Genomic DNA, 13,364 nt, shown 5'->3' with positions numbered 1-13,364 from the left:
ACAGAAGCCCTACTTTTTCAAAGCAGGAGAAGACTAGACTTCAGGGATGCAGGTATTTACCATCTCTAAAAACAGCACTGTAACTGCAAGCTGCATGCACAGCTGCTCTATTGGCACACCTCACACTGTCTGTAGGTTATTGGTGCTAGTGCAGCAGCACATTCCAGAGGCTGGGATGCATTGCTGTTTCCCAAGGTGCGGATTACGAAACAGGAGGAGCCTGTGGAGGCAGGGCTGCTTACCATCTGTTGAAGTGACAGCATCTTTTAAGTTGGAAGGTATTTATTCATATTAAGATGAAGGGTTTTTATTTTGCAGGCACTTGTTTGTAGTTGCTCGTTGTTTCTAGATTTTCATTCAGCATCTGCTCTTTAGATTTTCAGTATATCAGTAGACTTCTGTTCTGCTTTCCAAGTGCCTGCATGCAAACAGGAACCTCACCTGGCTCACCCTGAGCCTCCTTAGGATGAGATGGAGCATTGTTCTCCAAATCCGTGTCTGTGTGCCAGTGCCAGCTGTGGTCACAGACAGCACCAGAGCTGGCTGTGGATTGTGTCTGCATGCTGGTAAACAGCCTGAAGGTCTGTGAATTCTTTATATGGATAAGCCTTAACTCTGATGGGCTTGAGTTTTTTGTGATGGATAACATGGAAATAAGTGGAATTGCTCTGTGACACATAGCAGAAAGGGCTGTGCAGTGCGTTCATCCACCCAGAGCACAGGTCAGAGCAGCACAGCTGCCTTGTGGGAGGTCCTGGCAGTTACTGCCTTGTGAATCTGGTTTGTCCTTACAAAGAACCAGGGCAAACATGCTGGGAGTATAATTTCTGTGCCTGCTGACTTGATCAGGAGATGTCACTAACACTTGGGATGTGTGAGATTTGGACAGACAGCTCTTACACTCAACCTCTCTGCACGGCAGGCTCTGCCTGCTCCTCCTCACAGTGGGTTGGAAGTAGCTGGTTGGAAGCACGTAGCAGAATGAACTGACTGGTTGTATCAGAAGATTCCAGGTACATTCCTAGAGGCAGTGCTTGTGGGAGGAATGTTTAGATATGGCTGTCCAGGCCAGCAAGGCAAACATTACCTGGGAAAGAGCAAGGGAGTGCGAGAGGCATGCAGAACTGGCAGAGTCCCCTGCTGTTCTGTGCTGTGGGGCAGCACCGGGGCACACGTGGGAGCTGATCTCTGCAGCAGGCAGGAGGAGATCTGGTTATTGCAGTGCCAATAACACATCTCCTGACAGAACAATCCTCACTGAATGGCACTGCACTGACTGGTTTGTTGATATATGTCTGTTCTTTGGCACCAGTTCTGCCATAATTATCTGCCTAATATCTGGAGAGTCTATAAATAACATTTATACTCTAATCTTGCATAAAACCCACCCTGTATTCTGGGTTGTTTTTGCAGAAGAAATAGCTTTCAGAAAGAAGAGGCTGTGCATTAAATTCATCCCTCGAGATTCTACAGAGGCAGCGATCTGCGATATCCGAATCCTGGGGAGATCTAAGCAAGCCCCTCCTCAGTACACGTTCATAGGGTAAGTACCCCGCGCTCCGAAGCTGTTGGCACGAATGCAATTAGAGCAAAGCAAGGCACCCAATGCTCCTGTAATTACCAAGTAGTAGCTTGTAAGAGCTGAAGCTTATCATTAGAAAAGTCCAAGTAAGTACAAGTGTTACTGAGTTTCATGTGCGAATTAACTCACCCCCCCCTTTTTTTAATTACTCTTGTTCTCACTGACCAAGGTGTTTGTGAAACACATCAGTGCCCGCTGCTCGTGCATGTGTGCAGCATTTGTTTGTAGCACTGATGCTTTGTGTTGGTTCCCCAGGGAGCTGAACAGCATGGGTATTTGGTATCGGATGGGCAGAGTGCCCCGCAATCACGACTCCGCACAGCCCGCGGCTCCTCCCGCCCCAGCACCAGCTTCGACACCCGCTCCCAACCTGCCAAGGTAGGTTTTCTGCATTCCAGCTCTTTCTGCTTGATGCTGCATGTCTTGTGGTTACTAACCTTGCCTGGGAAACCAAGACCAGGGTGCTGCATCGGTGTGGAATGATTGTGTCACAATCTGATGAGGGAATGTGCTGTTTGTTGAAGTATTTGCCTGCTGGAAGTTCCTTTGCTTGTTGTTTTGTAAAGAAAAATGGGTGAAGCTGCCAGAAAAAAATAAAAAGCCTTCAGAGGAAGGGAAACAGCAAAGTGTACCTTTCCTTTGCTTCAAACTATGCAGGATGTTGTGGTTTCCAACACATACATGTGGGTCAGCTCAGGAGGGTGTGCCAGAGCTGCAGCCATGCTGATTGTTCTCCTTGACCAGAGGAAGGGAGAAGTGTCTCTACAAATTTTATAAGGGAAACAGGTTTTGCTCATCTCTGGGATCAGTCCATTCATGGTTTGAAGTACTGGTTCTTGGCTTTTTATTTTTTTGAACCCAATTGCTGAGCTCCAGTTATGAAGCTGACATGAGTGTGCACAGCAGCATGCTCATCTTGCAGTGACTGATGGGAGCAGCACTGCTGAGCAGTGGTGTCTGTCCAGGCTGTTCTCCCTGTATGACAGACAATATTTGTGTGTGTGTATAAACAGATGTGCTGGTGCATACAGTTTCATGTATCAGTAGTCCTGTACTGAGAGCTTACTTGCTGGATACTCTGGACAAAAAGTGTTGTTAAGCAACAGACCAGCCCAGACAGTGATTAAACTGAGCACTTTGCACCCCTGACGTCACTCTGAAAGCACAGCACCCAGTGTGAATTGTGCTCCTGCTGCAGAGGCTCATAGACTGGGCTGGGCCATTGCCAGGGGACAGCACGTTCTCCTCGGGTCACTTTGGGCTTTTGCTTATTTAAGGGTACGTGTATTTTTGCACTAGGCATATTCTACACTGCAGATACCTTTACACTATTACAGTAACTAGTGAGAACTAGAATTTCGAAGGAGACAGCAGAGAGGAATTCCAGGGTCCAGTTTGTGTACAAAGGTCATTGTATCACATGGGTGGAAATTGCTCACGTCCTTTAGATTCTTGATTTACAGGTCATTTCAGAGTTACGCTTTTAAACCGCTGCAATGTGTTCACCAGAAAGCTATCAGGTACCTCCTTAAGGCAGGTGTGTACATTTGAGCCTTCACCCATGACCCAGACTGAAATCCACTGTCCTGTGGTGGCTCTTTGAGCTCTGCAAAGCATTTGGGTGTTTCTTTCACTGAGACTTTTGCTTGGTCACTTGCCATGCCCTGGCACAGTGCTTGCTGTCCTGTACTGTCAGGTGTGCTGCAGGCAGAGATGCTGTCATGCTTCTCAGAGATGGAGGCAAAAGAGATGAAAAGCCAGCAGTTTTCTGGAGATTCCAGGCTGTCCCACTAGGACATGAGATGTTATTTTGAAGCTCTGCTGGACATAAGCTAGATGCCAGCCCAGGCCATGTGAGATCAGAGAGAAAGATGTCTTAATTTTAGAGCAGAGATCTTCATTTTCTTTCTGCAAGAAATTCTGTCTGGGCAGATTTCCACAGTAATAAAAAAAAAAAATTATCATAGAAAGAGAATGTCAATGGCAGTGCTTAATCACTGAATGTGGAAGGGTCACTTTATGGCTGACCAGGGAAGGCTGCAGAGCAGTGTCAAAGCTGCTGGGAACAGGGCCAAAATTAGAGCTCAAAGCATCAGTGACAGTCTGAAAAGAAGTGTTTACAAGGCTTATATATTTTATAACCTCTTGTTGTGCAGTTTATGGTTTACAATGGCTGCAAGGAAATTGGATCAGTTTTGTTTTACTTGCCAAATAAAGCAAATGTCAAAATAGTCAATATAAAATGTATTCTAATTTGGCTGAGTTAAACCAGCCAGTATGCAGTGGAATAATTGAATGTTACATTAATGCCTTGTAGTAAAACCCACCTGTCGGTAGCCAGCTCCACTCTCACACCCCATGTGTGATTTACAGGTAACTTTTACACTACCAGTCTGATCATTCAAAGCATCTTTCATGTCTTTTTTTTACTCTGGTTATTTATTATCCAATATATTTTTTAAGAAATAGAAATATATATAAAGGTGCATCCTGAAAATATTTAATTATTACAGGGAACACAAGACAATTTGAAGGCCTCTTCTAACACTATCAGCAGTGTGGTGAGTTACTCAACACAGTGTTTGTGGAAGATTGTGGTCACAAGTAATCTGTTATTTTCACGTCACCATAGAGAGAGGAGATTACAATGGCAGCCAGTTTGCTGTTTTATTCCATGTGGATATATCCTGACAGGAATAGCAGTGAGTTGTTCTGACGCTGCCTCAGTAGTGAGGGAGAATCGGTGAGCAGTGCTGCATGGAGCACTGCAGAGAGTCTGCTGTTGGGCTGGTCAGATATCTCAGCTGCTCTCTTCAGTTGCTGTCTGCATTACAGAATAATTCTGAATCAAGAGGGGGCTTTGGAACAATTGCTAACACTGGATATAAACCAAACCCTTCTGTACAACTAAGCCTTCTAAAGTAGAAGGACTGTTTACTGTGGGATATATTTACTTCTGCACTAGCCCCTCTGCTCTGTGGTGTAAGGTGCTGATGGCAGTGGATGGTGGCCCATCAGAGTTGTCATGTATCAGAGGTGTGACCTCCACAGATTGGTGCACATCAGCAGTGCTGTTTCTGCTGCTCGTGTCACAGGGTTATGGCTCACAGTCTGGGCTGCACAAGGAGAGGCTTTGTTTGGTAGTTGTGCTGGACTGCATATGGTATTTTTCAGCTATTTCTTCTCCTTTGTGTTTTCTACTGCAGGCATCTGGCTTAATGGCCTCTAGCAGCAGCCCTGGCACGTCCTGGTGAGGGTGGCATGCTGTGCCATGGAGCATGGCTGTGCCATTGTGCAGGTCATCAGGCTCCTTTACTGTCTTTTCTCTCTAACTCCTGCGACAGCTTCTTGGCACTAATGGCCATCTGAAGAAATGCTTTTTCAGGTTCCCATCCTGCTGCCTTCTGAAGGATGGCTTTTGTAGGCTCGAGTTCCATGAGGAGGGAGCTTGATGTCACTTCCCTCAGTACCTCTGCTCTGTGCACGAGGCTTGTGCTGCATGGCAGCCATCATTTTGGGGAGCAGGGAGGTACTTCTCCCCCAAGAGGCGGTGGTTACAGGTAACTCACCTGACCTTTGGCACACTCTTGCTTCACCCAGCCTGCGCATCCATGATTGCCAGTTCATGGGCTGGGGACTTGCAGAACAGCCCATGTCACGAGTGCTTGAGCAGTGTCTCAGGGCTCAGCTCTGCCATGCCTCAGACTCTGTTGGAGGAGGCTGGAGCAGGATTTGTGGGTGACGTTCTCCTGTTCGAGTCTGGTTCCAGCGTTTTGGGAGCAAGTCCTTGACTGCTGTGAGTCCGCGCAGAGTCAGCCGCGAGCCATTCTGCCTTGCAGCTGCCTGTGTGGTGGCTCCATCCCTCCTGTGGTGCTCTGTGAGCCTGGGTGGCTTCTGTGGCTTGGGAGCACGTTCTGCATCCCTTCCCAAGGTGCAGCAGGAGCCCGTGCCACTGTCACTCAAACAGCCCGCTCAGAGTTTGTCAGCTGCAAGCAAGATGTCAGTCAGTGCTGTTGAAGTGTGTTTTACAGTGACAGACATAATTGCACTTAACTTTTGCGTGGATGTTATCAATCTGTGATGGATACTTTGGGGAAAGGAGCACTCTGATTGCAGATGATGTGTCACAGGCATTTAATCTTCCTCTTGGAGAGACCAGGATTCAGTCACAACTTCCACTCGTTGATGTGAGGTTTTGGAAACGTAGATTCGCACTGACCCTGGGAATCGTTCAGTCATTTGGTTTGTGAGGCTGTCATCTGAAAGGTTAATGATTTACCCGGAGAGGGAAGATCTGGCTGCAATCCACTTGCATTCCTGTTGTGTGTTAGCACAGCAGTGGGTGTGCAGGTTCAGAAGGGCACAGCCCCTCTGGCTGCGTCCCGGGATGTCTGTGCAGCAGGTGCTCCGCACCGCCCTGGCTGGAGCCGTCCGGTTCCACAGCAGCTCCTGTGTGGCCACAAGGCCCCATGCTGGCCGGTCCCAGGGGAGGTGCTGGTCCCTCTGGACTGCCCCAGCTGGGGCACGATGGCCGGGACAGAGCAGCGTGTGCTCCCGTCCCTGGTCCTGCCGCACGCTGGGGCCCGGGCCCTGCAGAGCGGCTGTGCCACGCCCGGCCTGGGGCCAGCCCGTGGCTCCGGCATGACCCATGTGGCTGAAAACCTCAGCCCTGGCAGCTGTGGGTCCCTCCCTCCCTGCTCAGAGCAGGTCAGTGTGTGCTACCAAGTGCTCAGGGTCCAAGCGCTGTGCTGGCAGAGCACTACACCAGGGAAGTGCAGCTCTGGCTTTGATTCACAGAGAGCAACTGCTCTGCTTAAATGTCTGGAATAAGAGCAAGATGTGTGAATTTTCCTTCTGAGCTCCCTTTTTTCTCTGAACTCCTTCTGAGTTACCTTTTCACTAGTTAAGCTGGCCCCTCCTTAGGAAAAGGAAACAATTTGTTCCTGTTCTCTGCTCCCAGTGGAGCTTCATGTTGAGGAATGTAAGAATTTCTTTACTGGGCAGAGAAGTCTGATTTTTCAAATTGATTTATTAACGGTGTTTGAAATTGGTGGTGTAAGCTTGGGAAGGGATCACTCTGTGGCTTTCTGCTGCAGGCTGATGATGTGCAATCGAGGCAGGTCATAAAGCAACACCAACAAGCTGATGTGGAGACCCAAGCTGGGGCTGGGATGCACCAGCCTGACTCTGTGCAGTGTGGTAATGGAAGGGAAGCCTTCTGCCTTTCCTATTTTTTAAGTAGCTACCCTATTATTTAGAAATAGCTATAATAATTTTTTTCTTTAAGTTCTTTAAAATATATTTTTATGAAGCATCTGTAAGGGAAAAGGTTCCAGGGCTTCAGTGCTGTTCTGCTCTGGTGTAGAGAGAAGCCAAGCCCTGCCATTGCCCAGGGACAGCCACTGCTGGTGGTGTGAGGGCCAGGATGCTTCCACAGAGCAGTGGGGATCTGCCTTAAATCCCTCATCGGAACCTAAATGCTGCCAGATAAGGAGTACTTAGGGATAGATGTTTCTGGTGTGACTGGAAACTGCTCTGAGAAATGTTGCCAGTGGTATCCTTTCTGCAAAGTGCTGCTTTCTTGATGGAGTTGCATTTTTTAATCTGTTTCATCAGGAGAGCTCTAAAGTAAAACCACCTTCTGATTTGCAACTAAGTGTAGAATCTTTTGCACTGGAAAATACCTATAAGATCCATTAAAAAAAAGTAGTTATTAATTATTATATTTTGAAAATATTATGTGGCTTGAATGCTCAAATCACTTGAATCATGAAACACAGCACAGCATTCGTAGTTTTTAGATTAAATACTTACCAGAAGCCAAGGGTGTCATAAGGGCTGAGGTCACATCTCAGCAGCAATGGATTAAAAACACTGTGAGACTGAAACAGTAAGTTGAAGCCTCTGGAGGAAGTGTTTCCATGGATCCTCTCTGGTGAGGATGGTAAGAAACAAAATGTAAGGATGAAATGCCCATGATATGTATAGACTGTGCAGATCTGAACATGATGATTTGGGTGGCTGAGGGGGACTGGCACATGTTTCTCCAGAGTCTGGTTCCCATAAAGGATTTGTTATGAAACGGCACTGACCATGTGGCTTGCGTCCAGCTCAGCTGGATGAAGACGTGCAAAAATTGGTCACAGTCCAGTGTGTTTTAGTGGTAGAAAATGATGATTAGGAAAAAATGTTTAAACAATACAGTTGGTTTCCAGGCACAAGAGTCTGTTGCAGCAGCTAAGAAGGAAAGCCGTGAACTGTAATTAGAAGGAGCCTGATGGATTTGGCTGACTTTGAGGATGCACTGAAAAATTTGTGGAGTGCTCTGAGTGAAGAGGCTTCAATCTTCTTAGAGTCATTTTTCTTTGTAAAGAGCACTGTTCCTGCTATAGCAGTATTTCTGGAGGCATGTTTTCTTTGGGGCATAGCATAGGGTTGTTAAGTCCAAACCGGAGGTATCCATTTGGAGAAGCTGTGCTCTGGGTTGTTAAATAAGCCCTGCAGGGAAACTGAGCTTTTTTCCCTAAAACTTGTGTGTTGTCTGCTATTTAATATGATCTCTGCCACTGCTGATTTGTAATCTGTGCTTTCACCCTGAAGTGCATGTGGTTGTGTTCAGATATTTCCTTTAAATCAATCACTTTCACCATTTTCCAAAACACTTCTTGAGTTTATTGCTTTTAGTAAAGTGTTTGGACTGTCATTATTTATTACTGGCAAAGTGCTGACAATGTGCTCTTCCCAAATGAGTCTTTATGTGGAATATTTGTTTAACGGGTTTTGCAGGGGACGCGCCGATGTTCCCGGGGGCTGGGCTGTGCCTGCAGCACTCCAGGGCGGTGGGGTCTGCCTGGGCAGCAGCCCCCCACCATCCCCAGCAAGAGGATCATCTCTGAGAGGGGCTTTGAGTCTGGCCTGTGGGCCTGGGCTTCGTTGTGCTGATTAATTTGACAGAATTTAAAATCCTAACCAAGGAAGCTTACACCATGTGTAATTTATCTTTTTGGAGTATTTCTGCTGTTTGGCAATTTTTCCCTACTGCTTCATTATCTGAAAACTCCTGACTCTGGAGAGCAGCTTGTGAAGGATGTGAAAGCCGCATGCTTGCCGCCGCAGCCTCCCGAGACACGGCGCTGCTCAGCTGAGACAGCCACTTCATAAGCACTTCGTGCTTGCAGGGCGAGGTCTCCGTTCTTAGATGCAGCCTCTGCCTATGAGGATTTAATGGGCTGCAGCTCAGACTTCCAAGTGGCATAAATTAAACTTGTTGGGTTTTTTTCTGTTGTTTGGCAGCTGCTCTGTCCTAGTTACTCAAGTTCTCTGATCTGAATTAATCCCCATGTAGAGGAAGCTGCAGGAGCTTCATCCTGCATTAGGCCTTACATTTTGGGTAGCTGGTCTGCAGTAGATCGTGTGAGCATCGCCGCGGGTTGTGCGTTCGGCCGGTGACTGCTCTCGTCCGAGAGAGGCGCGCAGCATCACGTCCCCGTGGTGGGGCAGGGGGCTGGGGAGGGGGCTGGCGGAGGCACCCGCTGGGCTGTGTGTGGAGTGTGCACTGCCTTCCTCCTTTCCTACAGCTGGGAAAGTTAAATGGGGAGATCTGAATGTGGAAAGAATCGCTCACTCTCTTTTTCATTCTCTCCTGCATTTGGGCTTTTATAAAATCTGAATCTGGCACCCCCAGTTCTCATTGACTCTTAGGAAACAGGATATTTTAGTAGCTTGGAATGAGATGAAATGCTTGCAAAGTCCATATGTTGCTTGTTTTAGGGAAAGGGTCAGGAAGGTTTTAGAAAGTATTTAAATATTTGGTTTACACGATTAGAATAGATTGTCTGGAATGAAGTCCATTACCCGAGGTGATTCTTGCCTTGCAGTTTAGGTTTTCATTGCAGTTCTTTGGAGTATGAGGTAGGTGTTCTGGCATCTCAATGCCCCAACAGAGTCAAAGTTAAGGGCTGTGAATAAATACTGTAGCTGGGATCTAGCCACTGCTGGAACCACAGATGCCTGCTGTGGCAGTGGCTGCGAGCTGCAGCCTGGGAGATGCCTCCTGGTAGAGGGGGTGGTTGCCAAGTCCTCTGATGTCAGTTCATAGAACCCCAGCAGCTTCTTTCTTAGAAATGTGCCTTTTCCTGTCTCCATGAGCAAAGATTTCATGTTGGATTACATTTCTTGAGAGCTGCAGCCTGATATTAACTCACTTTAGGTGTGCTTTCAGCTTTCTACAGCTTGAAATTTAATTGTTCTGTTCTCAATTTTTCATGAGATGCGATCTTTGCATGATCACTGATTATGGGAAGTAAGGGGGGTTTTTTTGGTGGTTTTTTTTTTTTTGAAAGGTATTTCCATGAGACTGCAGGTTTTGCAGCAGTGTTCTGAAGGTCATTGTGAAAAAAATCAACCTTTTCTGCCTGACCGTTCAGATGCTGCTCTGGGTGTCACACTTGTACCACCCCAGACTACCACTGTTGAGTCCAAAGCCCGTCTTACCATTGGACTTTTGCTGTGCATTGTTGGTATTTTTATATGAATTATGGAGCATCCTTTGATATCTGGCACTTCCCCTTGTGATCCTCTGTTCCTTTTTATGAGTACTTGCCCCCTCACTTCAAAAGCAGTTCATCACCTTCCTGCAGACAGTTCTTAATAACAGGTTTGGAACTGTTGGGCATTCCTGGGCCTGTTTTATGTGAGTTTCTCTCCAAAAATGTTCAAAAAGTGGCCATAATGTGCACAGACCTCAAATCCCCTTCGTCTGCACGTGAAGGATCTCCTCATCACATGCTGACTTGTTCTGTGGATTTGCTGAATAAAAGAGCAACTGAAGTGAAGAGGGTGATTAAACTTGCTCTAAATTGTCTTGAAATTATCATACGCTGGAGAAAAATATGTTTGGTATTTGAGCAGTGTGGGTTTGACTCCAGTTGTGGAGGGAAAGCTGGAGCCCTGGGCCTGGCCGTGCCAGGACCGCCTGTCCTCCCGCTGCACCAAAGTGCCTCATTGCTTGTCTTTGGGAGGAGGAAAGCTGCTTCTGGTGACAGTTCAAAAGGGAGATAATTGGCACAGGGATAGTCTTTGTGAGTTGCCATTCCTCAACATCAGAGACTCACTAAAGTACTAATAATTACTGTTAATATCTTTCAGTGGAAACTTTCTGAGTAAACGAGTGCTGGTTGAGGCAGCATTTAACGGCCGCTGCTGGCATGATCGGAATGCAAATAAGTGTTATTAGCCTAATGATTTTGCTGTCACCACGGTGTGCAGCAGTAGTGTTGTGAATATGTCATGCAGTACCCGTGAATTTGGAAAGTGTGTCAAAACACAACTTCAATTAGTTTGCTCTAATTATGACTCTAGAGAGTTCATAAGTATATCACTCCTCATTAAAAGAGATTTTCTTATATGGATTAATACAGCACATAAAGGGGTGTTTGAGCGATTGGAGGCAGGGCTGTGCAGAGGGAGGATGCCTGTGGGGTGCTGGAGGTACAGCAGGTCTGGAGCAGTGCTGGGGTCCAGCCCCATTCTGTGAGCTCCTGGTGCAGGGCCAGGGCTGGGAAACCTCCCAGGCAGGAGCAAGTGGCTGTGCCAGGTCAGCTGTGGGCAGCAGGAGCCTCGTAGATGGTTCTGGACAGGCTCTTCAATTAAAAACAACCAAACCAACAACAAACCCCAAACCACAAAAGCTCTAGAAGGAACCACGCTTGATGCTAAAATAGAGATGTGACCCAAAAGCTTTACTCTGGTAAAGGTCAAGGAGCACAAGCAGACAGAAGCGCAAGCTGGTGCCAGCCTGGCCTCTCCAGAGCAGCCCTTTGGGATGCTGGGTGTCTGTTCCCCTTCCCCAGGATGTTTGTAGTGCGTTTTGCACTCTGTCTTGTCACATTGCCTGGTCATGTTCCAGCTTTGCAGAACAGGAAAAGATTGTTGTGCTCACAGGTGAGCAGCTGGGTAAGGGTTAAAGTAGTAATTGTTTAAATCTTTTAGGCTTTCCTCCCAGTTCTGTGATAATTTGATGAAGAACTTCACCCTAATTAAATATTCAAATTAGGAATAAGTGTCAATATGGCTTCCCGGTGCCTGGAATGATGATTAATTGTATTCAAAACTCTAGTGGCCGCTGTAATCTAAACCAAACCGTTGTTCTTGATTATTTGTGCAACACATTTACCATGTTTTTGTTTTAAAATTTAAACTAGTAATTGATTTGCCATATGCCACAGAACTGCACATACTTTCACGGTATGTGTTTAGGAACTTGGGGACTTTGTAATTGGGATTTTCTTGCTTTTCAATGGCAGCCTCTTTTTTTTGTCTTCTACAATGCAAAATGATTTGGCTCTCACAACACATAAGGAAAATGCATTATGCAATCAAGTTTGTAGGTATAAGCTGTATTGATCCTGGCCAAAGTTTACATTAATTTAAAATAAATTAGGCTTTGTTTCCCATTCCTCCCTACAATGTCATCTTTTATAAAAAGAAAGGGGGAAGGGGAGAGCTGATTTCCATCCAGCAGTCACTGCCCTGTCTTGTGGTATTGCAGCTAATGTTCTTGGAGACATCTCTCTGGCTGTCTGCATGCAGCTGGACTGATGGAATGCCCAGTTGTCCTACCTCAGGGACACCAAGTAGCCCCGGAGCAGGCATGCAGACCATCGTTTCCAGACGCCCTTGTTACAGCCACAGTCAAGACCCTGGTGTCAGACAGGGCTGGCGCTCCTCCCCAGCCCCACATGCAGTGCTGGGAGTGCTGCCCACTGAGGGTAGGTCTGCAGGTGTACACCTGAATGTCACCTTCGTCACCCCCCTGCCACAACGGGATTCCTTGTGGTGTCTTAGCGTCGCTTGTGTGAAAGGGAGAGCAGACGGGACTCCCCGTGGAGTGGGCCAGCAAGGGCTGGGCTGGTGTTGGTGTGTGTGGTCAGTCCCTCGGCGGGCGAGCGATTCGTTCTGTTGCCCACGTGGCACGTGCACCCCCTCCAGCACCCGGCACGCGCAGGAGCTGCCTCCTTGCCGGGGCTCAAGGGCCTCTGCAAGCACACGGCCTGAAGCCGTGCTGCAAGGCTGCTGCCTGCCTGCTGGAGCCGAGGGCTGCATCGTGGTACTCCGGCAGTGCCCACCTTGAGCCAGCTGTGGGCTGGCCCCATCAGTCCTCTGGCTGAGGGCATGTGTGTCATTCCCCTGGAGTGGCAGTGGGCTGTGCTTGAGGGCTGTCTGGAGGGCAGGGGTCAGCCTCTCCAAGTTGGTACAAACTCCTAAAAAATACTCTCCTTAGAAATGGGCCTTTTAAATAGACCTTTATTTACCTCCAGAACAATTTCCACTGTGAAGAAAGCAGTTCCCCATAGAGGGCAAAGAAATTCAGTCTTTCTGCTATCTGCCTTGGTGCCTTGAAAAATATTTTTGGATACTTCTATTAAAAATCAAATGAGAAGCGTGTCATGCCCAAAGACAGTGGTCTCCTGTTTAAAATGTGTTCATAACAAACCTGCCTCTGCTCCAGAGACTCTCATGTGGATTGTGTTTTAAACAGCAAACTGATAGCCAAATTCAAATATATTTTCACACCATCTTTTTTTTAGTTAAAAATAGCTTTGGAAAGCACAAGCAAGCTCAGACTGATGTTTGCTTTTTCTTATTTTATCTGTGCTGTTCACCATCATCTGCATCTAGGGCTAAAAATACATTGTTCTTCCCAAAATGTGTCCTGTTTTAGAGGCAGATAACTTCCAGGTGATTCATGTGGTAGATAAAACCTGCTGGCTGAGGACATGGG

At 47.1% G+C, this 13,364-nt stretch overlaps 1 protein-coding gene across 10 annotated transcripts in view; it reads left to right on the top strand.

Annotated features, from left to right (window-relative positions):
• The window catches only part of MVB12B (multivesicular body subunit 12B), a 59,953-nt gene that overhangs the window by 16,106 nt on the left and 30,483 nt on the right, over nt 1–13,364 (top strand). For all 10 annotated transcript variants that reach the window (XM_048325204.1, XM_048325207.1, XM_048325202.1 and 7 more), the window contains 2 exons: nt 1,414–1,543; nt 1,838–1,960. In XM_048325204.1, coding sequence (XP_048181161.1) covers nt 1,414–1,543; nt 1,838–1,960 — 253 coding nt within the window. The remainder of the gene's footprint in view (nt 1–1,413; nt 1,544–1,837; nt 1,961–13,364) is intronic.

The sequence above is a fragment of the Corvus hawaiiensis genome, chromosome 21 (assembly GCF_020740725.1).
Source record: "Corvus hawaiiensis isolate bCorHaw1 chromosome 21, bCorHaw1.pri.cur, whole genome shotgun sequence".
NCBI classification, from domain to species: domain Eukaryota; kingdom Metazoa; phylum Chordata; class Aves; order Passeriformes; family Corvidae; genus Corvus; species Corvus hawaiiensis.
Note: the sequence above shows the minus strand (reverse complement) of the source record. Positions and strands in the feature narration are given on the sequence as shown.